The sequence below is a fragment of the Manacus vitellinus genome, unplaced genomic scaffold (assembly GCF_001715985.3).
Source record: "Manacus vitellinus isolate BGI_N305 unplaced genomic scaffold, ASM171598v3 scaffold_11_pilon, whole genome shotgun sequence".
Lineage (NCBI taxonomy): Eukaryota > Metazoa > Chordata > Aves > Passeriformes > Pipridae > Manacus > Manacus vitellinus.
The window spans coordinates 12,486,018-12,509,740 of record NW_021938895.1 but is presented as its reverse complement, the minus strand read 5'-3'; the positions used below and the strand labels follow the sequence as shown (position 1 = coordinate 12,509,740).

General features: G+C 35.1%; 1 protein-coding gene across 1 annotated transcript in view; it reads right to left on the bottom strand.

The window, feature by feature from the left end:
* Positions 1 to 5,943: 5,943 nt before the first annotated feature.
* MBOAT2 (membrane bound O-acyltransferase domain containing 2) overlaps positions 5,944 to 23,723 on the bottom strand; it is a 77,509-nt gene continuing 59,729 nt past the window's right edge. The window contains exons 7-12 of the mRNA XM_008932711.2: positions 18,727 to 18,919; positions 15,662 to 15,765; positions 15,251 to 15,315; positions 10,269 to 10,401; positions 7,654 to 7,805; positions 5,944 to 7,094 (exon numbers count right to left, since the gene is read on the bottom strand). Of these exons, the coding sequence (XP_008930959.1) occupies positions 6,872 to 7,094; positions 7,654 to 7,805; positions 10,269 to 10,401; positions 15,251 to 15,315; positions 15,662 to 15,765; positions 18,727 to 18,919 (870 nt within the window). The 3' untranslated portion in view covers positions 5,944 to 6,871. The remainder of the gene's footprint in view (positions 7,095 to 7,653; positions 7,806 to 10,268; positions 10,402 to 15,250; positions 15,316 to 15,661; positions 15,766 to 18,726; positions 18,920 to 23,723) is intronic.

Sequence of the window (23,723 nt, the reverse complement as noted above, 5' to 3'; positions counted from 1 at the left end):
AAAAAAAGAAAAAAAAAGTGCATGTATGGTACCCGTTTAGCCCTGCTTCTTTGGAACCATCAATCAAAGCAGCAGCTTCTTCAAAACACTGAATTTGATTTCTCAGTTATGAGGTTTCCATTTCTGAAGCTAAAAATACACCAGTTGGTCATTTCTGGAACTAGTGCTTGTCAGGCAGCAATATGCTCCAAGATGGAGGGTTGAAAGTTGCTTAAGTATCTTTCCCAAATAACAAGAGGCTAGACTTGAAATTTTATTTACCAGCTCTACTGGAAAATAATTATATACATATACTTGTATATGAGCTCTAGAAAACAAATTAAATAAAACCAATTTTGAAGTAGAACATTCCAAATAACAGTGTAAATGCATGCAGTGTATGTTTAGTAATTAAAAGGAGAAACCGCATTAAAATAATTTTGTTCTTTACTACTGATTAAAGACAGACACCAAAGAATTTAGACAAAAACAAGTTTGCTTTTCTTTTAAACTACAGTTTAATCAGATTTAAAGACACAAATTAGAAAAAAACATTTATAGGCAAGTTAAAAACACCTTTAAAACATAACAGCATGCTGCTTCTGCAGCACTGCTGAGACAAATTAGAAATAAGTAATTATTAAAATATCACAATCACAGTGTAACTAACAGTGGTATTTTAATTTTACCATACACCAACACTTAGTTTATGGATTTGTTGAAAAATAACACTTTTTAAAAAATATATATTTTGGAATAATAAAAATGAAATTCACTGACAATGTATTATAATCTGAACCAGGAAAGGCAAATTTAGGAACACTGTAGCTATCCACTTTTTAGGGGTGTTCTCTCACCTTAACATACGGGTGGTTGGAGGCATAACTACTTCTGCATTGAGGTAAAACTATTCCCTTGAATGTGTAACCAAGGCAGGAAAGAACAAAGTTCCATATTTTAAATTCTTAAATTGAATAACTTATTACAACATCTTTGAATAATGCTATGTTTACCCATCTTACACTATTTTTCACCCAATACATTTTGAATGTTCTCTTCTAACTGATCTAGAACACATCTGAGGTCTGGGATTTAAAAATAACTACCTAATTACTATTGTAGCATTTTGACACCTTTGTCACAGTAAGACACATCAGCAGATTCTTCATAGAAATAGTCAATACCACTGGACAAAAGAAGATACAAAGAAAAGATGTAAAGAGAACTGATAAACACATCAAAAGGCAAAAGATGCATAGGCAAATACTCCTTAACTTATTGTGACAATTGTTGCACCATTAATACATAGTGTTGCACTATTCCAATTACTGGTCTCTAGGCACCCTGTTTCTCTGCTTTTTATTTCAGATTATATTGTCCTAGTCTTGAATCTGTCTAGAGCATGGACCACAGCTACCTATTCATATGACATATTGCAGTGAAACCTGAAAAAATCTAGCTTGGGGTATTTATCCCTTAGAAAATGAAAGGAAGGAAGAAGATTGTGAAGAGGTCTGTTTTGCCAGGAGGTGTTTGCAGTAAGGTGCTGGACTGAGTCACTACTAATATAAAAAATTTCCTCTGAACGTGGCCCTATCTCAGATCTCAGTCTGAAGTCAAGATTTCTAGTCATAGCCTGAAGGAGAATATCCTGTAAAGGTTGGTTTTGCAACAGAATGAAAGAAGCCTTTTCCTTGCCACTTAAAGTGTAACCAACAGACTCTATTTTCACCTTAGGAAGCAGAAAGCTTAGTAGTCTGAGAACAGAGCCCCACAGCCTTCAGATGTAATGTACAACTGGAGGGCTCAACACCAGCCTCATCTGAATATTGATATAGCTTATTTTAAGTGTATTTATGCACGCTATATGTAACTACAGTTTGTCAACTCAAAGTTTACACAAATTATATGGATATGTACATGGGTTTAGAAAATCTAAAGCCATCTAAAACCAAAATGGGGGCTAAGTCACTGGACACACAACTGATGCACAGACAATGATGAAGCGGCAAAATTTGCTTTTGCAAATTTGTATACTTAAACTGAGCAAAATTATGTTTTAAATATTTAATGCGATGAAAATTGATACAGTTGATGGCTACATTTTGTAAAAAACCTACAAAAAGCTCATCTCAAAACAAGTTTTTAAGAAATTTTGTTTTCATTTCGTTTTGACCATAACAACCAAGTGCTGCGATATTTGCAGTTGTAACCTTGCAGGGTGACTTTGTGGATGCCTGGATTTCATGGTGTTTGCTAAATGTCTAGGTTAAGACAGCACACACATCAAAAATCCAGACAGATGTAGCATTGAGCAGTGGCAGGCTAGGTCACAAGCAAGTAGAATCTCTGCCAAGCTCTGCACAGAGGGTTAGCTCCTCCCAGGAATTGTGTAGCAAACCCTTCCAGCCACAGACGGGACATGTTCTGACTAGAAACTTCTCCACTGCCAGCTTTTCCACCATGACTGTGAAGAAAGTGAAGACCGACAGTGAGATCCAGACAGATCCAGTAATCTTATGAGAGTAGGCTCAATTCACTAGAATATCTGCTTACATTCTTATTCAGAACAGCATATAATACTTGTTTAAGTATTTATTGCCAATTGATTTTTTAAACAGGAAAATTTAAAAATACTCCCAAGTGCTGCTCAAAGTAGTATTGGATCTAAATAAATATATAAACGCTAATAATGTAGTGAAATGCTGTGATGAATCAGCACAGAAATAATGTGTATTTTTTAATACATAGAGTCTGCTTCATATTAAAATCCTTAAATTAATTTCCATCTGTTTTTCTAACACTGATCACTTTTCAACACAGATGGCAATATTTCAAAATTTTCATTGAAACTGAAAAATTTTCAAGCCTGATTTCAGAAGTCAATGAGAATAACAAATGAAAGACTTAAGGATAAGGGAAATGAAAGCCTAAATTATTGTCACTTGTGCTTTTAAATTTCTTCATCATTCAAGGCCAACTTATAAAGTTGAACATGTGAAAGTTTACATATAAGCAACAGTGATACATTTACAGGCAAATGTGAAGACACATTTGACCATGTATTTAAACAAATTGTCAACAATTTGTTTGCAAAGCTTCTGAGAGAAAAATCTAGACTCTGTTAAAATTACGTTTGATGTGAATTTGACGGGAGGTGAGGATCTCAAATGTCTCCCCTGCATCAGAGGACATTTTACCACTAATCAAATAAATGCCATCAAAAGAGGCAAAACTACCTAGTGTGCATCCTGTCATACAAGCCTAGCATTTATATTCACATTACTTATTTCCCTGGGGGAAACAGAACAAGTTCTTTAAGTGTAAAATTCTTCTAAAAAATAATATACTATATTGGTAAAACTGATACCATATGACAGTGTAGAGCAGGGAATATACAAAGATCTCTTCATAGTCTTCTCACTAAAGTATGATTTGTTATCAAGAGCATATTTTTAAATGTCACCAATTATTGAAAGCCTGTCTACATGTCAACTTAAGGAATGGCCACAGAAGAATATGTTTCCTGAATAAGAAGGGCATACCTATAACTGCAAAGCTAACAAAGCTTCTGATTAAAACAGTAGTGGGCACCACCAAAAGTATTATTTAAATATGTAATATATATCTCTTTCATTAATACAGAATCATAAAGGTTAAAAAAGGTTAAGCAAGCAAATAGTTACTCTCAGGGTGACTACATTTACTAACTAACATTAACTCATTAAGTGCCTGAACAAACTGTTCACAATAGGCAAATATCTGCAAAGCACCATAAAATTACGAATGATATGTTGTATTTACTTTTCATAGTGTGCTGATCCGCAATACAGAAAACACTTTTACCTTTTGGATATAAATTAGTTAATAAGTGAAAGAATACTTTCCTTCATGCCCAAAACATACATAGGAAATTTACTTTCTACAATTTTTCTCAGAAAGAACGATAGTAAACCACCACCATCCTTTCAAATTCAGTATTATCAAATGATGTGTGTAAAACCTAAAAATTATCTAAAGCATCGAGGCTGGCTGCTCTTGACTTTCTGACTGAGTGGGCAAAAAGGGTCCAGTGCAACAGCAAGGCAGAAAATGAGTAAAGCAGCAGGAAAGCAAAACCAACAAAACCCCAGTTTGACTAAAATCAGAGTGCTGCCATTAAAACAAAACACCTCTTTCCATAGTCCCCAAGAGAATTCATTTACATGAAGAGCAGATTTTGGTTCAAAGTACTTTTATACTCAGAAATTACATTTAAAGGGTAAATTCTAAGACAGTACACTTAAATTCTGTGTAGAATTAATTGCCATAATTTTCTTGCACTGCAATTATTTAATGGGTTCAAATAATGAAGAAAAAAAGTCATGTCCAATTTTAAAACATGTATCTTGCCACCTGTGCCCAACAAAAGCATGAACATATTTTCTTGATTGTTTTAACTTCCCTAAATACAAAAGTTCTGAATGAAACTGTACCTGTGAATTGACTCACACTGAAGTCACACACAAGCCTGCACTATCCTAAACCTGCTTATTTTCTCGGAGTGTTTACAACTGTTTTCATATTTCATTAAGAAGAATTAGTAAGCCTCCATTGCACACATGCCAAAAGAAGAAAACAAGAGTACCAGAACATTAACAGAAAAACGGCACACTGGATGTTGTACTGGCATCCAAAAGTGTTTGTTTGGGTAGATATGGAGACTGAACCAACAAGATGAATTTAAGTTCAACAGTAACAAATGCTGAAAGAATCAACCCCAATTTTACTTACCCACCCAGAAATTTGCAATTCTAATTTGTTCTCTTATGTAAATATCCCTTCAAGTACAGAAAGCAAAAAATTGTCTTTCCTGATTCTGTATCTAATAAGGATGACCAAAAAATAAACTAGTGTTCCCTTATTATTAACAAGAAAAGCATAATGTGGTTTCAAAGAGGCATATGATAACCATGACCCCATGTAAGGGGAAATCTACTTGGGCAATCAAAGTAAGGATTTAGAAATCAGATTATTTTATCTTAAAGATAATACAGCTGTCACTGAAACAATGAACATCCCTGCTCATCTAAACAGACTCATTTGCTCTCATTTAATATTCAGTTTCCCCTTCCTAACTGTGTAGACTAATTAGTGCTAACCTATATATATGGAAAAGTATGTTATCCTCCTCCTGGAGTTTTAGGCAAGGAGTCAAAGGCCAGATACAGAACTATGGCAGCACAGAAACAACTCTGACCAAACTCAGGATCTGGTTCTTTGAGAGTACACCAGAAGTACTGTGACAATTTTTGCATGGTTATATCCCCAAAGCTGAGGACCATCATTGCACTTCTAGTATTAACAATATTCATCTGACCGGTCCTAAATATTCAATGAAAAATTTAAGGTTCAAAATATTACAACATTTTTCTCACTCATTGCTAGTTATTAATCAACAAGCTGCATTATTTTTCTCCGGTAGTATTTTGTGTCTGGTTTAAAATTAAAAATAAACCCCATGTGGATAAACAGTTTGAGTTTACTTAAAAAAAATTATAAGAAAATATAGAATATAAGCAATTAAAATGTAGCCCTTTAACAGCAGTACTCTAGCAGTGACCATCATCACAATAAATGGTCTGGAATAGACATAACCACTGCATTGTTTCCTTGACACACTTCCATGATTCAGTAGGTCAGATATTCTGAAGGATTTCTTTCTTCTATTAGGTTACCCACAAATATGATATGAACTTTGCATCTAAAATTTAAAGAAAAAACTTTTCCTCAAATTCATACACTTCTTTGGATAAAGGACCATCAATTATCAAGCATATAGAAATTGGTTATGATAGTCATTTCATATTTGACTACCTACACGCTGGAGCTTCAAGGTAATTTTGCTATTTTATACTGAAAGCATCATCAACTAACTGATGCCTGAAAATTCAAAATAACTTTAAGTATTAAAAATCACATTTTGTAAAACAGTTCTATTCTAGAACAAGTATTTCTGGTATTTAAGGGCAAAACTACACTTTCACTGAAATCCCAGTGCTTGCACGTTGTCTTCTGTGCCTTACGGCCACTTTTTCTCCTCTAGCTGCAAAGTGTTGGCAGTGTTTTATTGGGTTTAGGTACTTTAAAATAAAAGGAAACTACATTAGAGCCATCAAGCCCTGGAAAAGGTGAACCTTGAGTTGTTTTTAATCTGTTCAGAAGGGCCATTTTAATCCATTCAGAGTAATCGTACTCTTTATGAAAGAAACCTAACTATAATTTGGCATCAATGTTTACAGTTCTGTAATGTACTGTAATGGTTTGAGATACTTTAAGAAAACCCTCCAAATACTGAGATGCTTATTGCAATTCCCTTTTAAAGATTCAAAAGCCTTCTAGTGACTTTGCATTTCCTATTTTTATCTTTGTTATAGCATATAGTGTTATATATTTGAAATGCGCTTTCCATGTAAAATCAAACTTGAAAACACCCACTTAGAAACAATATTTCAGTAAATAGAGGGTTTAAGGCAAGTCATTCATTTGGAAAAATCATTTTCCATTTGTTAATCCTAGATTGACACAATTTTATTCCACCCCATCAGTGCCTTGGGATACACAACGTACATTCAGCAAAGGGCACACATATGACCCTATGGACATACGTTGCAAGTCCTGAGTGCCCATTGAAATAATGGTAACATCTTCATATAAGGCGTGACCCACAGGGACATGGCATGGGAGGGGTTAATTTGTTTTGTTTCCAGTCTTGCTATTGAATGTGATTTTCCTAGGTAATGCATTCTTTTCTTACTAAACATCTTTGCAAACAAATACAAACCCCTTTAAAAGGTGCTAAAAATGGGTTTCTGAAAACATACAAAATATATTCATCATAGTATTTCCTTAATCACTGTTTTAATGTTTGATATCTGCAGGTTATTTCTTGTTTCTGACTGAAACTATTATTTGTTGTGGAGTAACTGTTCTTTTGCAAAAGATTTTCTTCTTCTAGTGTTTTGGACCACACAGGCTGGATGGTTTCATGCTTTTTACTTCCTTTTTGAGTTCTTTTCAATGGAAATACCAACAACACCAGAATGCTGGCAATATGAAGACAGAAATAGCAGGAGCTAAAAAACAAAGAGAAATAATAATTCAATAAAACTTTCACCACTCATACAGGATACTTAAGGAATAAACTGTCAAAACCTACTTGCATACTTCGAATGTAAGATAAGAAAACATTAGTATTTCCTTTAAGAAAAGTAAAATAAGGGGGAAATCAGAAATTAAGTCCTCCTTTACAGTATTTAGTGCTGTAGCAAGATGTAAAGTGAACAGAAATTCGCTTTCAACTTTTTTTCACAAGGTACTTCTGGGAAGTCAATATCTAGTCTTGCTGTAAAATAATTCAAGGGCATATAGTAATCTCTAAGGTACCCTCTGTTTTGTTTTTGGTTGGGTTTTTTTCCCTGCCCCAGGAAAAATAAGTCTAATATGACAGCAAAATGAAAGCACTCTAAGGTTTTTCATACACAACACACACCACGTTCAAGCACTGGAACAGAAATACAGTCCACTCAGATAACAAATCAATTTTATAATTATGATTACAATAGCTTCAAAAATCTTACACTGCAGAAAACACTTCTATTTCAAGTTAGAGAAAAGGAAACAGAATGTGCTTACCTGTAAAAGGTGAAAGAGGGTTTTACAGAGAGCAGTACAAATGGCACGACTGTGTAACTTATTGCTATTTGAGTTGCCATCCATGTTATAATATCATAACACACTTTAACAGCAGGAGATTCAACAAAATAGTGTCTGATATTGTTTCTTATCTGAAAAAGCAGGTAATAGAAAATTAGCTTAGGAATAAACCTTGGGAGCTCAGTTTGTTGCATTGACACAAAATTCATAGGATGAACTGAAATGCTACAGTTTGGTCAAATATCTTTGAACTACTCAAAATGTCCATCAACTTCAACAGGAGTCAGTTCAAATTCCCTGCTCTTCATCCAACACAGGAATTTAAGCATTTATCAATTTAAGCAGAATTTAAGTAAATGAATCCTCCATAAAACCCAATGCAACTTTGCACTGGTTGTCTGAATCAGGACAACTCTATTCTATCAAGGCATTCTATAAATATAGAGGGTTGCAATAAATGAAAGCTAGAATCCTGATGAAAGCTTCTATATGGTAAGTCATTTTCATATACTTGTTATAAGATATATTTTAGGACAAGCAGAGTATAAATCAGAATATACAAAATATCAGTTCTAATTATATATTTCAGAAGTCTTAATAACAACTATTATCTAGTGGGATTGATATAAACTGACTAAATATTCTATGCTGTCTTCTTTTGTTTGTAAAATTCTGTTCAAACAACAGAACAACAAAGGTATTTGAAAAAAATCCAAATCCAAAACCCACACAGATTTGGGTTCAGTTTTATTTAAGTCTATAGTTAAAAGACACCAGTAAATCTTTGTCCTTCCTTCCTTTGACTGAACTACCATCCTTGCTTTAAATCTTATTTGCTGAGAAGCCAAGATGGGCTCCATTCAGCCTCTGTGAGCTTGGTATCACAGTTTCCATCTCCCAGTCACTTGCACTGAAGCAAAAATGCAGCACCAAAGTGCACAGTTTAGTTTCTTCAAATCTCCGTTTCTTTAGAACTCCTGTTTCCAAAGAACATACCCAAGGCTAGCTCTTGCTGATTTAATTCTTTACATTAAATCTTTCTTTACCCTTCTTGTTCTTACCCAAATTGCCTTGTAGATACAGCATTGCCACTCAGCCTTTGCTTAGTTAAGCTAAGTAAAACAAGTCATTCTGGCCATATACACTTCATCCTAATCTCCGCCCAGTTTCCTCCTATGGTCACATGCAATGACTTGTTCCTGAGTTCTGTAGAATTCAGATGAAGCTTCACAGAACTTCTTGTAGAGAAATCTTGTATTTTAGGACTTGAAGGACAACTTTAAACACAAATCTACAACTGCCCCTAGTAAATACCTGATTTTGAAATGTGTAATGATTAAAGGAGGTAAAGCAAATTGAATACATGCTTAGGCATGACAGAACAAAGTGTGGACCAAAGCTACCACACTTTGCAGTTAAAGGCTAATAGAGTTAAATAATGACTATGCTGAAGTACTTCTAATATATCTTAGCAGTTAATATTAAGTACCTGTTAATACAGAAACTCAAACTATTTTTTTTTACTAGCCTATTGATTGATACATATGAAATGTGAATACAACACACTTTACTAGAGAAACTCAGGATGAAGTGCAGTGAACACTCCAATTTACTGGACTCATCTCACTGAGTAAACGACTTTTACCTGAGAACTGTCCCAGAACCTTGGCTTTTGCACCAGCCCCTGGCTGATAAATGTCAAAAGTTCCCTGTGATAGTCTGGAAGAAGAAGAAAGCTACATCTATTGTAAAGAAAGGAGTCAGTTCTGTCAAACAAGGACTGTCCCCTCAGCTTGTGAAGAAAGAGATGCATCTGTTTTATTGCTGTAGAAACAACCCAAGTCTGAAATACCACCTTCCCTAGCTATTAGAGCAACAAAGAGCAGTCTGCTTCATTTCTTATTTTCCTGGTTCTTTCAATGAAAAATGTGGTCAGTTATGCTGCTCTGACATGTAATTTGTTCCTCTTTTCCACTGAGTAACTGATAAACCTGTCTCTGTTCTTACACAGCTTTCTCAAGCAGAACTGTGAGAGATTTCTTGGCAGATTTGCTGGTTCCATATGGTTCTGAGTAGCAGCTGCAAAAGCTTGTTAATGTGACTGCACTGCTGGCTGGCCAACTTGAAATGGTAGCTGCACTAGAGATTTTTATCTGCTGCTTGACAGGGAGCATTCTTTAGTTACCACCTTTACACTAGTTCTGGACAGAAATTAGGGAGGAGTAAGACTCTATAATATATAGCATTAACATCCACATTTCAAGCTACTCATCATCAGTGATTTCTTCAAAATTATCTTAGATAACATCAACCTATTCATTATGCCAGTAACAGAGGATCAGTTAATACAGAGGAAGAGCTTCCACAAAAGATATGCTACAAAGATGTTATAGGCTGTGTACAGTCTTCTTTGTTTCCACCAATCAACCCTTCCTTACATCTAATCATTCCCATTGCTCTCTTAAGTGAAAAAAGTAAACACCCCTATCAGACAGATTGTATATAAACTGTAAAGGGCATCTTTGGACTACAGAATATGATTAATTTTCTTTAACAAAACATATTATTTAAGCAGATACTTGGTTGGTACTTACAGCTCGTGCTGCTAGTGTCATTAGTACTCCTGTTAAAAATGTTAAATAATATCCTGGGTAAACCCCGTGCCAGATGGCAGAAAGGATGAAGGTTTGGATCGTTGGGCTGAAGGTGGCTCGCTCATAGCACACTCTAGCAAGTCAAAAACAATTCAAGATAAATAACACAAGTCACTCACAATCTTCTCAGTCATCCTTTTTACTTTTTACCAGTTGCATCTCCAACACAGAAGTTTGAATGCAATTGCAATTTCCTATTATTTAATAATATTGCCACTGTATTATGACTCACAGAAAATGTTTAGAGCTATTCACAGCTCCCAGTTAAGCCCTCAGTGCAAACCTGTGCTCAGTGCCATCACACATGGTACTTATTCATAACGAAGGGATACACAATCATCCAAAGATGGGTGTTGGTGTTAATGAGGGATCTTGAGCCATCCAAGAATGTGTTTGAAAAGCTACACTGGAAAGTGCAGGCAACCCTGGAGACTCTTGCAATGAGTCAGATACATGTTTTTCACAAAATGAAAGCAGCCTATAGGAGAATGGGAAAAGTAACTACTCCCTTCAATTTTGAATAATAAAGAGATTAGAGTTGAAAATATGTCTATGTGACACAATTAGGTGAGCATGATGATGAAATTGTAATAAATACTCTAGTGTTGCAAGAGTATCAAATAAGGACAATGCTGAACTCTATTAATTAAAAATTGAGACTCTGAACTATTAGGCAAGGTCCTATAGTAAAGAATTCTAGAAGAAAGAAAGGAAAAAAGAATCCAAGAAAGGTATTTTCTAGAAGACAACATTATATGACACAATGACAAACCATCATGATGTGGAAGAATGATAGGAAACATGGTAAGGTCCTGATATGGCTTCACCAAGATTTCTTTATTGTCTTTAATGATCTGAAAACCAAAAAGCAATAGGAAATATGGAAACAGATACAAACTAACATGAAGCAAAAATAAACACCACAACCATGCATGAACACAAATCTATAGCTAACACACAAAATGAGTTTTAACTAAAAAGGCCATAGACACCAATATGTAAAAGGTTTTGTAACCACATAGCAAGTAACAGAAAAAAAGAAGAGAATTCACGTCTATTATTTAAAGAAGATGACAAGCTAATGATACAGAGGGCTGAAACAGTCACTACTAATCTAACTACTTTACTACAACTTCCATGTATACAAAAGATTACTGAGACCTACTGATGCAGTCAATGTTGAAGAGCAGAAGGCAAAAAGACAGCATCTGAATAGGGAAAGATCAAAAGTGTATTTTGCTAATTTAGTTTATTCCAGTCAAATAGATGTGATAACTTTTATCTTATGAGGTCTTCAGTGCAGGATATGAGCACAACCCTCTCCTCCTGCCAAAGGGCTTCACTCACAATGGCCAATAAGATGAGAACATGGGGCTAAGTGGAGGGCAGGTGCTTGCATGCTTAATACACAAAACTATCTGAGGACATTTGCCCCAAGTACATCACCTTAAAGACAAAAGCAGCACTGGGCCAGGCTAAATAGTAAACATAGAATTTCAAAGAAACATTTTTGACAAAGAATCTGTCAGCCTCAGAAGTACAAAAGCTTTAGGAAAATTTGTGATGAGTCAGGGAGACATCTTGGAGCAAAATACCAGTCACCAAAACCTCGTTTGACACTGACAGACGTCACCCCACCAGCACTATGACCTCTGTCTCAGCCAAGACAGAGCATCCCTGGTAGACATAGTAGCATCCCTGCACCCAGGTAGGGGACTGTCAGTGCAGTGTGCCATGCCAGGGAGCAGGATCTCATCCCTGTCAGCTGCAGGTACAGGAATTTGTGGCGTGCTTTTCTAATGGGCATGTGAATCAGCAGATTCACAGCGAGTTAGAGCACTCACGTCTCCCGCAGGTAGTGCATACAAGCAGGGGGCCCAGACTCCCAGGAGGAGGTGTGGGTTTGCATCCCATATGTCCTTGGGAGAGGAGGTGCAGTTTGCATGTAACTGTGTGTGTACATGTGTGCTTTTTAAACTGCTCGGGATTAGTTACAGAAGAGGGTTTAGAAATGTTTATTAAACCACAGCACTAAGCACACACAAAGTGTTATCTGTTCTAGTACTGCTATTAATTCTGAACATATATTTTACTGAGCAGTGGTTAATTATGTCTCATTAATAAACTGATACATGGCTTCAATCTTTATTTGGTTTAAACTACTGAAATAGTTCCCTGAAAAGCATTCAAGACCTAACAAAACTAACTAAATTAATTAACCAAATTAACTAACCAAATTTCAGCTGTATCAATGCAAGTCAGGTAAGATATACTACAAAAAATCATCAGGTTTCAATTTCAAAGAGTAAAAAGTACACTTAAACTCTTCCATGGATTTGGTAATAATAAATCATGTTCAAATGCTTCATTTGACATTCCTAAAAACACACCAAGGAAATATGGTCATCACAACAGGTTGCAAAAATATATTCAAATACAGGTGGTTCAGGTTATCTTATCCATAATTTGCTCTAGAAGTGGGAGGATGCATCAACTGTTCAAGAAGAGTACTGCCTTTTGTCTGGTTCTATATTTTCATTACTAACTTGGGTGGTAGACTGAGAAGTACATTTTTCCACCTTGTCTTCCCTTCCTTTTTTGAGGTGGAAGGTGGGATGGACGAGATTGGCATTGTTTTCTTAGCCGATATAGCACTAGAATCCAAAATGATCTTGATAGACTGAAGGATGTTCTGAAATCAACAAGATGAAGTCCAAAGCATAGAACATCTAATAAGAAAAGTGGAAGATACAAAACAGTACCATTCCTGTAACATTCCTGAAAAGGCGTAGCTGGGTATGAATATGAATCAACAGTATGAAACGCTGAATATCAGCTGAGCATGAATCAACAGTAGATTGCTGCTGCAAAAAAAGACAGATATAACACTCTTCCTAATACATCACAGTATTACCTACAGAAAATAATGGCAATTAATCCAGTCAAATTATTCAACTCAGCCTGTAACAAGCCAGGGAAAGACCTTGAAGGTCTTAGCAGAAATACTACATCCACTCTAAGAAGACAGGAAGTTTGGAAAGAGGTCAGAATCAAGTAACAAGAACCAGAGAAGTTTTGCAAACATGACCAAAGACAAATGGCATTAGATGGTTTCTTCAGAAAAGAGAGTGAACAGGCTGAGGGGGGAATGTAACAGCTTTCCCAGTCAGGAAACACTATTGTGGTATGTATTGTTGATATATGCTGCCATGTAAACATCTATTTTAACTTGCATCCTTGTAACAATAACAGCTCTGAATTGCTATATCATATGATCTACGTTAAACGTTTACTAAAATTCTTTGTGATCTGTAGCTCCATTAACTGTGTTTTTTACAAGGAGTTTGTTTTTACACACAATCAGGGTTTAAATCCTGTGATTCTGGTGGTCCAGTTTTGCTTTAGAGAGTATCAGAAAAAACCAGAACAAATGCTGATGTCTGCTATTTCATGTGAGATAAATGGCTAACAGTTTAGGTACTTCTATAAATGGTAAAAAGGTGAGGCATTAAAAGTGGATGTTTAAAGTAATACATAAGCTTGTGCTCCACTCTAATTGTTGTAGCATTGCAACCAACCAAATTATTAGTAATATAATATATATTCTCTAACACTATCTATGGACCTCATATACAATCAATTAAAACAATCTTACTTGCAACAAAACCTCCAGAAAACATCCACCCTTCTCCCCTTCACTGTGGTAGAATAAAATTAGATTATCCTCAAAGATTAAGACTATCCTCAAAGATTCTTCTACTATTGTTTTAAAAAATATTTATTAAAGGAGATGTTTTAATTTTTCTTCACATCTTATTTTATTGTCACTCTGAGCAACTGATTTGAATTTTTTTTCTTTCAATTCTTAGCAGAAGTGTTATGCTTCTTCACTAATAATTTAGGAGATTTGAAAGTTTGCTGAAATACATCCTTTTCCTGTTAAGTTTTAATACTGATAAATTTCTGTTCTCTAACTAAATTAAAATAGCTAGATAACTTATTTTCTTTATTAAATGATACATTTCAATACCTGCAAACATGCAATTCTTCTTTGTTCATTGTCTTAGCAATAGATCCTGTTGACCATTGAGCCAACCAGAATAATCACATAAAACTCAATTTCTGTTTTTAATTGAGTCAGCAAAATATTTAGGGATGAAATTATGAAAGGAAGAGAAAACACTATGAAGAAATTTGATGGAAGAAACATCCTGTTGCCAGCTATCTTAGAATAAGGGGTTAAGCCCTCTGAGTGATCCCAAGATAAGGGTCTCAAACTTGCACCTATTGATAGAGATCCAACTCAACAGACTGGAAGAAGGGAAACAACACTCACATGCTACTCAGGAACACTTTTACTTTCTAGTTACCACAAAGAAGTAGAAAGATGTAGTTCACAGGACACTATACCTGTTTCCCAGACAAGGAAAGAGTGCAGCTGAGGGATATCTGCAATTTCTGTTGACAGCACATTGTAGGGTTTGATGTCTCTTGTGCAACTCTTAATGGAAGGAGCACAGAAAGATCTCTCACAAAACGTATGGAAGTTCCTATATCACTATCTGGCTAAAAATAATGCAGAGCTTTCACAGGCTGAGATGTAGGTTTTGCCTGCTGTTCTCAGCAACATGCACTGGTTTGAATGCTAAGAGAGGAAAAAAGACGCCTCCACAGATTAACAGTTTTATGTTCCCTTTGGCCAGTGAAGAAAAACTGTTTCTGTCATAACCTGACAGTCTACACTAAGAGTGAAGTCTTAAATTCAGAGGCTTTAATTCAAGTATTACAAGAAGAATGTCCTGTGGAGTTGCTAAACAACTGATGTTTTGTGGGGTTTTAGCTTTAAATGTTACATCATCTTCAAAGAAATATTTATCTAAGAAATTTCAGTGGAAAAAAGCTTTCCTTTAAGAAATAAATACCTTTTGAGCCAAAGAGCTGTTTGGATATTCCAGTTATCAAGAAACATCTTGAAACTTGTGGAAAACTGTAAAGTAAAAAAAATTAATTATTTTTATAATCATAAAGTGTTATAAAGTGTTTCAAAATTCTCATGTATAAATTATAAACCCTCCCCCACCAATTTTGTGATGAGTTGAATAAGTTATTTGCTCAACTACTTATAACCACAAAATATTTTGGAAGACAACTGACAAGTAGAACATGTTCAAAACAGACTATTTTCCATCCTTTCCTAAGGATGTGAACACAGCATTTCTGACTTAAAACGTATTCACTGCCTTAAGGAACAAAATGCGTAGGGAAAGTTACTGAAATTACAAACAACTACCTACATGGGCATGTAGGTTTTTTTAAAAGAGCCAGAAACAAACCTCTATTTGCTGGATTCTCAGATTTGATATTAGATCCCAACGTGTAACTCCATTTTTATCATAGCCTCTAAAACCAAACCCTGCTGCATTATTAATTGCATCTGCTGCAAAGAAACAAAAAGAAACAAATTAATTATAAACCACCTGTATTACAAATTGTGCATCACACAGCATGTAGTTTGTTAAAAGTATTTATCACACCTTAAAGGCTACATTTATTTTCTCTTTTAAATACTGAGGATCACTTGAACAAACAGAAAACAATCCAAGCAACATACTGGATTTCAATTCAAAAACTTGTACAAAAGCATAAGAATGAAAGGCAGCACTATCTACTTCACAGTACAGGTGTTCCCTCTCTCTCATAGCATCTACTTAGACTTGCTTGAGCAATCTGACAGAAAAACAAACTTAATAAGATGCATCAAGACTATGAAACAGTATCTGGTTGTAATGATTTGAGACAGCAGCTCAACGCTCAGATGCGTGTCCTTGGTCTTCACTATGCAGCAACAGCAATGTTTAATGCATAAATATAAAATTGCACAATTCCCTTCAAGCAGGTGCACATTCACAGCACCCCATGCAGAGCAGTGCAACCCTAACAAAAGAAAACAGTAATTTTTTAAGTGATGCAGAATTTGTCAAACCTCCACTAGTGGAACAAGGTCACTGTTAACACCTCTGAATGTGACGTGTCTACACTGCACGTCAAAGGTCAGATAGTTCAAAGCAAACAATGTTTTTGCCTAGGAGAAAAAGCACTGCTGTCATCCAGACTACACAGGAAAATCCAAGGGATCTCTGCTGCCTGCCCCTTTCAGTCATTACTTTTGCCTGAGCTTTGTTAGCTCAGACATTAAAATTTCCTCAGCTGTTCAAATTAGGATGGCCACATGCAAGGAAATGAGATGGTTTTTTTTCCCAAGCGTTCCCTCTGTTGAACCAGGCGCTTGGTGGAATGCACCCAAACATGGACACACATCCACGAGGCACGAACCCAACCACTGACATGGATGGCTAAGGGACCATGGGCAGAAGAATGCCAGCCCTTCTACCATGTCACAGGAGTCCTGAGGAACTGGAATTAAGGCAGGCAAGAGGCTCTGCAGAAGCCATACAGATCTAGTCCTCTAGTTACAGGGCCCTCTTTGTTAGCTCAGAATTCATCTAAAGCACTGTAATTAGATTGTGACCTTTTCAACTACAGCCAGGAATGTGGGAGATACTGCACAGGTTTTATTACCACATTGAAAAGAATTTACTTCATACAATAGTCACATGTTAAGAAAAATTTGTATCTTCTGTAATTTCCTTTCTTCTCAACAACTTTTTGAAGGTATTAATGTTGTGTATTTGGAAAGTATAAGAAACAATTGACTCAAACACACAAACGGTTTCTTTCCTGAAGTTCAGTTTTTCCTGTTATCCACCAGTTTGGAAAAGGGCTTTGTAACATTTCATTGAATACAGGGTAATTTATAATATTTTTATTTTCTTGTGAAAATTTTTTAAAAAAGCATCTTTGAAAGCAACAAAATCTGCTGCCCTACATCTGATGTCACTGATGTCAACTTCAAATATTAGGCAATGGTTTTATGCTCAATTAGAAACAGCTGAAGACACAAATCCCATACTCTTTTGCTAGCTAAAGTACAAAGACTACAGCTAGAGTAACTACTCATTTTATTCACAACCATTTTAGTAATTATTTCTTTAAAGTAATTTATTTTATTAACAATTTTTTTTCTGAAGTAGCATACAACTCAACAGCATAACATCCAGTAAAACTGCTAAAGCCCCTTCATATTCTACTCCTACCAATATAAGTTTAGATGAGACAAAGTGGAAGGAAGAAGGTTTAAAAAAAGATATTTAGCAAACTAAAAGCACAGAGTTGGCATCGTTTATTTTTGTTGGTATTTTACCAAAGGAATGCTAGCTCTATACTTTTAGCAAGTGCATAAGGACAAGTCTATTTGAAGTATTAAAGGAAAAATCCCACCAACTAAGATTATTCATTTTTCAGATGACTCCTATGATTTACAGATGATGATACGGGTGCATAAGACCAGAATATTTGAAATTATTTCATTCCACAACAAGCCCCAGAATTACTATATCCAGACAAGCTGAAAGCGTTTCATTCATTGACCAGGAATGAAACCAGCAGCTGTAAATGAGTCATGCTGCTCTGCTACACTAAAGCTTTCTTTATTGCATTGTTCCCACAGATTCTCTCTCAAAAGAATTATGAAACAAATATGTAAAACTGGAGAGGAGGAGGAAGCTGATGAAATCTGTTGTGTGAGCCACTTCCAAGATGTCAACTTACACGAATAAAGTATTTTTCTGTTGTATGTGTTGTCTTTTTCAAATAACATGAAGTGAAACACAAAAGGTTCTTTAAACTATATAATTTATTCAAGTTTAAATCAATTACTAAGGATGTTTTCTCACCTATCATCCAAACTTTTAGTAAACAAAGACTAAAACTGAAGTGACACCCATCAGATTCTGAAAACAGTACTGCAGATGCCACCTACTATTAGCAAAAGTACAATACATCTGAATTTCAATATATTCATTTTCTTTCATGCTTGAGTAACATCAAGCAAATTACTAACCACAAAAAATTAACTTTGCCAAAAGATATGCCAAAAATCAAGGTATCAAAATGAATTTAAAAGAAAAAAAGAGGGATTGTACATTAAACTAGATTTATTTTTTTATTATTATTATTTTTTAAAGTTGTTGCTCATTAAAACACTACCACCCCCCAAAACTCCTAAAGTTTCACTCAGACTTCTAAAGGAGACTAAGATCTCATTTGCAACACTGACGCAACACTGTGCTTACATTTCTGGTACCTTTTGTTTCTCAAAGAGAGAGACACTATGGAATATACTCTGCCAATACCTCAGAATATTTCAATGCAATCAGGTTTTCCTAAGGCCTCAAGAGGGCACTGCCACTTTTTAATATATGCTTAAGTGTGCAGCATCTTAAATGAAACTCAACACGTGCTCTTTTTGTTATTACTATATTTTTAAATATATACTTACCTAAAGTCCATGCAAAATAATACTTGGGTCTGGCAGCCATAAGAGACACATATAGGTAGAAAAACCTTACAGGCCATGATGCTGTAGCTCTGAAGTTATCATCAATGTTGTATTCCACTGGCAAAGTTTTTGTAATAGTCATGTGGAAGAATAGGGACAGTCCACAGATCAAGAGTTTCTGTGCCACAGCTATCTGAAAGTTTAAGATGGAAGAATTTGTAAGCTTCATTTTTTTTTATCTTCTGGAAACAAAGGAAAATTATAACCTTCCTTCCCTATACAGATACAAATGTATATCAATTTTTCTGTAATATATACTACCAACTTTAAAATAGTTGGTAACATTTTACAGAGACTCAAGGAATATTGTTACATTGATCAAGTTGTGAGCACCCCTTCTCCTGGCAAACACAACAAATCCAGTCTGACTACAGTAAGCCCCTAAAAACCCTTCAATAATGGGAACACCTTTTGCAGCTCCATTTTTTTTCTTATTTCATTGCCAAAGTAATGAAGCAAGTAAATTTTTAAGACATCATAACACAAAACATATAATCTAGGACAGAGTACAACTACTGTAGAGATGCCAAAACAATGGCAAAGCTTCAGTTTATTTTCAGTAATCTTTGGCATAATGCAGATGTTCAATTGCTGCCCAACTTAATATAGCAATCATCTCTGCTAGATTATTACAGTATTTAAACGCTAAACCAACTAAAATATTGAAATAATTTATGAATTTTCAGCCAAAATACCTCAGTTCTATATAGATCTGTTTTCCCAACAAGAATGATCAAGCTATAAGGGGACAAATAATATGCTCACAGATGTGTAAAATTATGTTGTTTGGGTAGGACCTCCTCAGATTTTCTCAAAACTCAGCTTTGCTATCTATAACCAGCACAGTAAAGAATCAGTATTATTTTTAGGAAAACATTTCTATGGTTCTATTATAAACCGTAGAGTGACTGCTCTAAATCACTAGTCTGATCCACACCCCAAGGACAGATACTTTAGGAACTTTCACAGAACATGGTAACACTTTAACCAAGTACCAACAAAAGAGAAGTTTGAGAGTTGGTTCATTAAAACGTAATTTTAAAGTTTTTATTTTAAGTAACCTCAATATTTAAACATTACAGTTTTAATTTACATTAAAATTCTCCAGAAACTAAAGAAAACAATCTATTTTTCTTTGAAGCATCAGAACAAAAAGATAATCAGAATCCTTTTTCTGTCCATGCTGTTTCCAGTATACCTGCCCAAACTTTTAAAGATAACATTCTGCTTCAATGAGAGTTCAGCTTCACATATCTAGTTCCAAAATAAAGGATAATTCTGTTTCATGATACAGAATGGAGCATTAAACATCCAACTGAAAACACAGACTTTGGCAAGACACACAGTATCAAAGATTCACCCAGTCACACAGATGATACAGGTGATACAACCTGATAAAAAATTTGACTTGGCAAAGCTGTAAAATGGTGAGGATATTTTTGAATATTACACATATTTCATGTGGCTCATCTCAGAAGATACTTCAGAGAGGATCAGGAATCACAGCTATTTAAAAAAACACAGCTGGGAAATTCAGGAGGCAGCTACCAATTAATGGCTAAAACTGGTGTTTAATTACTTGTTTCTACTTGCTTTCTAATAAGCCTCATTTGAATACTTTACAACAAGAGTTCAAAATGAAGGGCGTTAACTTTCTAAAAGTGTTCCTTTCTTATTCTAGAACTATTATTCCACCTCTCTCTCTGTTAGAGCAGAAGCAAAGTTCAGTTTGCTTTAATTTCTATTTCAATTCCTGAAAAAGTTATGTTCTTAAAATCAGTGTTAATAATAACACTAATGAATCTTGAATTCTGGTATGCAGTACCTGATAAATGCAAAAGTTTGATGTTTGTAAATACCAAAAGGAATCACCCCAAAGTTCTGAAGACAGCTGCAACAATTTAACTTCAAAGTCTAAGCTACAATTAAAAGTCATGTTCAATTTCACATGAGAAACAATATTTATAATCTGGTAACACTAACAATCAAAATATGAGCATGAATATATAAAATAGGTGCTTTCCATCTGAAAGTCACCATAAAGTCTAAAAAACTGTTTTGGCAACTTATAAGTCATGTTATGTCTGTTTAAAGACCTGCTTTGTGCCTCTGCCATTGTTTATCAATTTTTCTATTAGTAAATAAAAATCATTAATCTGCCCATTCAACCCGAAATCTGTTTAGTACCTCTCTGAAGGTTCTTAACTAAATTGTGGAGGTGTGAACCCTCCTTTTAAGGTTTGGTTTCAACAAAATTTACCTTAAGAAAAAATAATGAACTCATACAGGACTCTGCCACAAATTCAACTTTTTCTTTTTTTTTTTTTTTTTTAAATTATACTACTTCACTCAATAATTATACATCCCAGCCTGCTGATACCACTTACAGGAATCAGTATCAGGGATATTAGTGTCCTTAGAAAACTGTGGTGGAGATAAATATCTTGCCTCTACAAAGTCTGGGAGCTGCAGTTTCCAGACTGGTTTAAGCAGAGTTTCTGAAGGACAAACCAAACACAAGCTGCAATGCAAAGCATCAGTTCTGCCCTGCCTCCACTCCTTGGCTGCAGGATTGGCTCTTGTTCCTTACATTAGAGAAACAAATCAGATGAAAACCTCGATTTTTGGCATTTTATGTGGGGTTTTTTATTTGGTTGTTGTTGGGGGCTTTAGGGGGAGTGGAGGTGTTTTGTTCTCTGGTGTGTTTTGGTGAGTGGTTTTTTTGTTTGGTTCGTTTTTAATGGCAAGTTAGAGTCAGGTTAGATCAAATTATCTGAACCAGGCTACAACACTGTGCACTGACACCAACATAACCCTACAGTTCAATTACCTATAGAAATGCATTTGGTAAAACATTAATTCACTTCCTATTACTTAATTAACCAGGTTATTAATAAAAGCTTCTTTGCCAAAGCATAAATGGGCAATCACTGGATTGCACATTCATAGGAGCGTTGGTCAGTTTTTACAAGGATGAAATAACTTGAAGTTTAATTTCATTTGCTCTTTAAAGTTTTCAACGTACCAAAATAACTGGTCTGTTAAGGAATTAAAAGACCATAAGATGCAGGATAAGTTTGACCTGACATGAATTAGCACATACAAATTATTTTACAACAAAAAGGTAGAAAGTCCTGGTTCATTTAGTTTTGATGAGCAACTGGGCATACCTGTATAAAAATATCAAATATGGTCAACACTGGGAAGTGGAAAAGGTACTTAAGCTAGAAGACAGTGCCAGGACACAATTAAATGTGCATAAATTAGATGGGAATATAATTAGGTTGAAAGCTAGATACCTAATTTGAGAAAGGAGTTCAGGAACAGCTTTTAAATTGAAGAAATAAAGCTAAAACACTCACAGAGTTCAGGAATTTTAGAAATATATTACTGTATAAACATGTATAATATATAAAAACAGATACAAAAAAGTAGAGAGGAATCTTTAAAATTTTTATTTGAATGAACTTCTTGCCTGATAATCAACAAGAAGCTCAGTGTAATATTGAACTATATTAAAGCACATGATGTGGGGGAGGTGGGTACTTCAGATAAAAATTATAGGTAATTAAGAAAGAACTTTAAAACCTGTACGAAGAGTCTGCATAACAAGCAAAAAAGCAGATATCTGCTGACAGGAATCTAAGGGTAGCCATAATAAAAAGAAACTTACAAAGACAGATATTAATTTCTGAGAGTTGACACCACTTTGAGCACCAACAACTGATAGCTTGCAAAAAGGCACAATAGGAGGGATATAAGAAGTAAGTTTTAATATGGTGACTTGATTCATTTAACATGCAATGAACACAGCAAAAATACTAAACCAAGTTAACATCATGCAGTCAACACACATTACAGAGGAGGAGGCTGGCATGAACTACTTTGGTTATGTAATTATATTTAACAAAAAATTAAACTTACTCTAACTCAGCTCAAGGATCGTTCTTTTCATTTACTACATTAACATTTGCTGATCCCCTTTAAATTTAATTTCTTTTTTATAGTTACCTAACAATTTATTCTTCTTGAAATAATAACATGAGAATTTTAAGTATTTATACAAAGTTAATGGTATTTAAACATTCTTCTACAACAAGACAATGAATATTTTATTTGATGCAGCAAATGCAGTGAAATGCTATCATTCATATTTCTCCAAAGCACACAATACTCACTGGTGTTATAAAATGCAGCCAAATTTCTCTAACACCAGTTGGCAGATAGAGTATCAAGAGCATAAACAGCTTCTCTTTGTTTTTATGTCAAAAGCTAATGCAGCATAAATTGCAAAAAGTTTCAAGCATCTTAAGAGCAATTGTTTTAAGGAAAACCGCTTACCTGAAAGAAGAAGCCATCATAGGTTTACATTTATTCCTATTGACTTTGTCCAGATTGCTAGCAAGATTATGTGATAAAAAGCCAGAAAATCCTATCAGGCAATTAGTAGATGCATGTCTGGAAAGTACTGATATGGGCAGATTTGGTTTCATTCCATATATTTGCAATAATTTTACTACATAACATTTTTCTGTAGAAATAGGATTTTAGTACACGGACTTTACTGAGCCAAAACAACATTTAGAAACAAAAGAAGTGTCTGCAATTTTGTCAATACAACACATCCATGCAGAGTATGGACCATGTGGTGCCACAATCGATGCAAAGAATTCTCCCTGTCTTTCACCCTTCCTAACTACTCGCTCCACAGCACACCTGTGTGAGCTTCTGTGCTTTGTCAACTTGTGGAGCAGTCTGAAGTGTTATCATCCTCCAGCCACTCTTTTACATTCCTGTGGTGCAAGTTACTACAACCACATCAGATGGGTAGAATGGAACTGCAAAGAACCCTCATCCACTTTCAAAGGGTGGAAGTGGTTGGAGATGCCACAGCTGATGGGGAAGCACTCCCTGTCGGCCCAGCTGTGGGACATAAT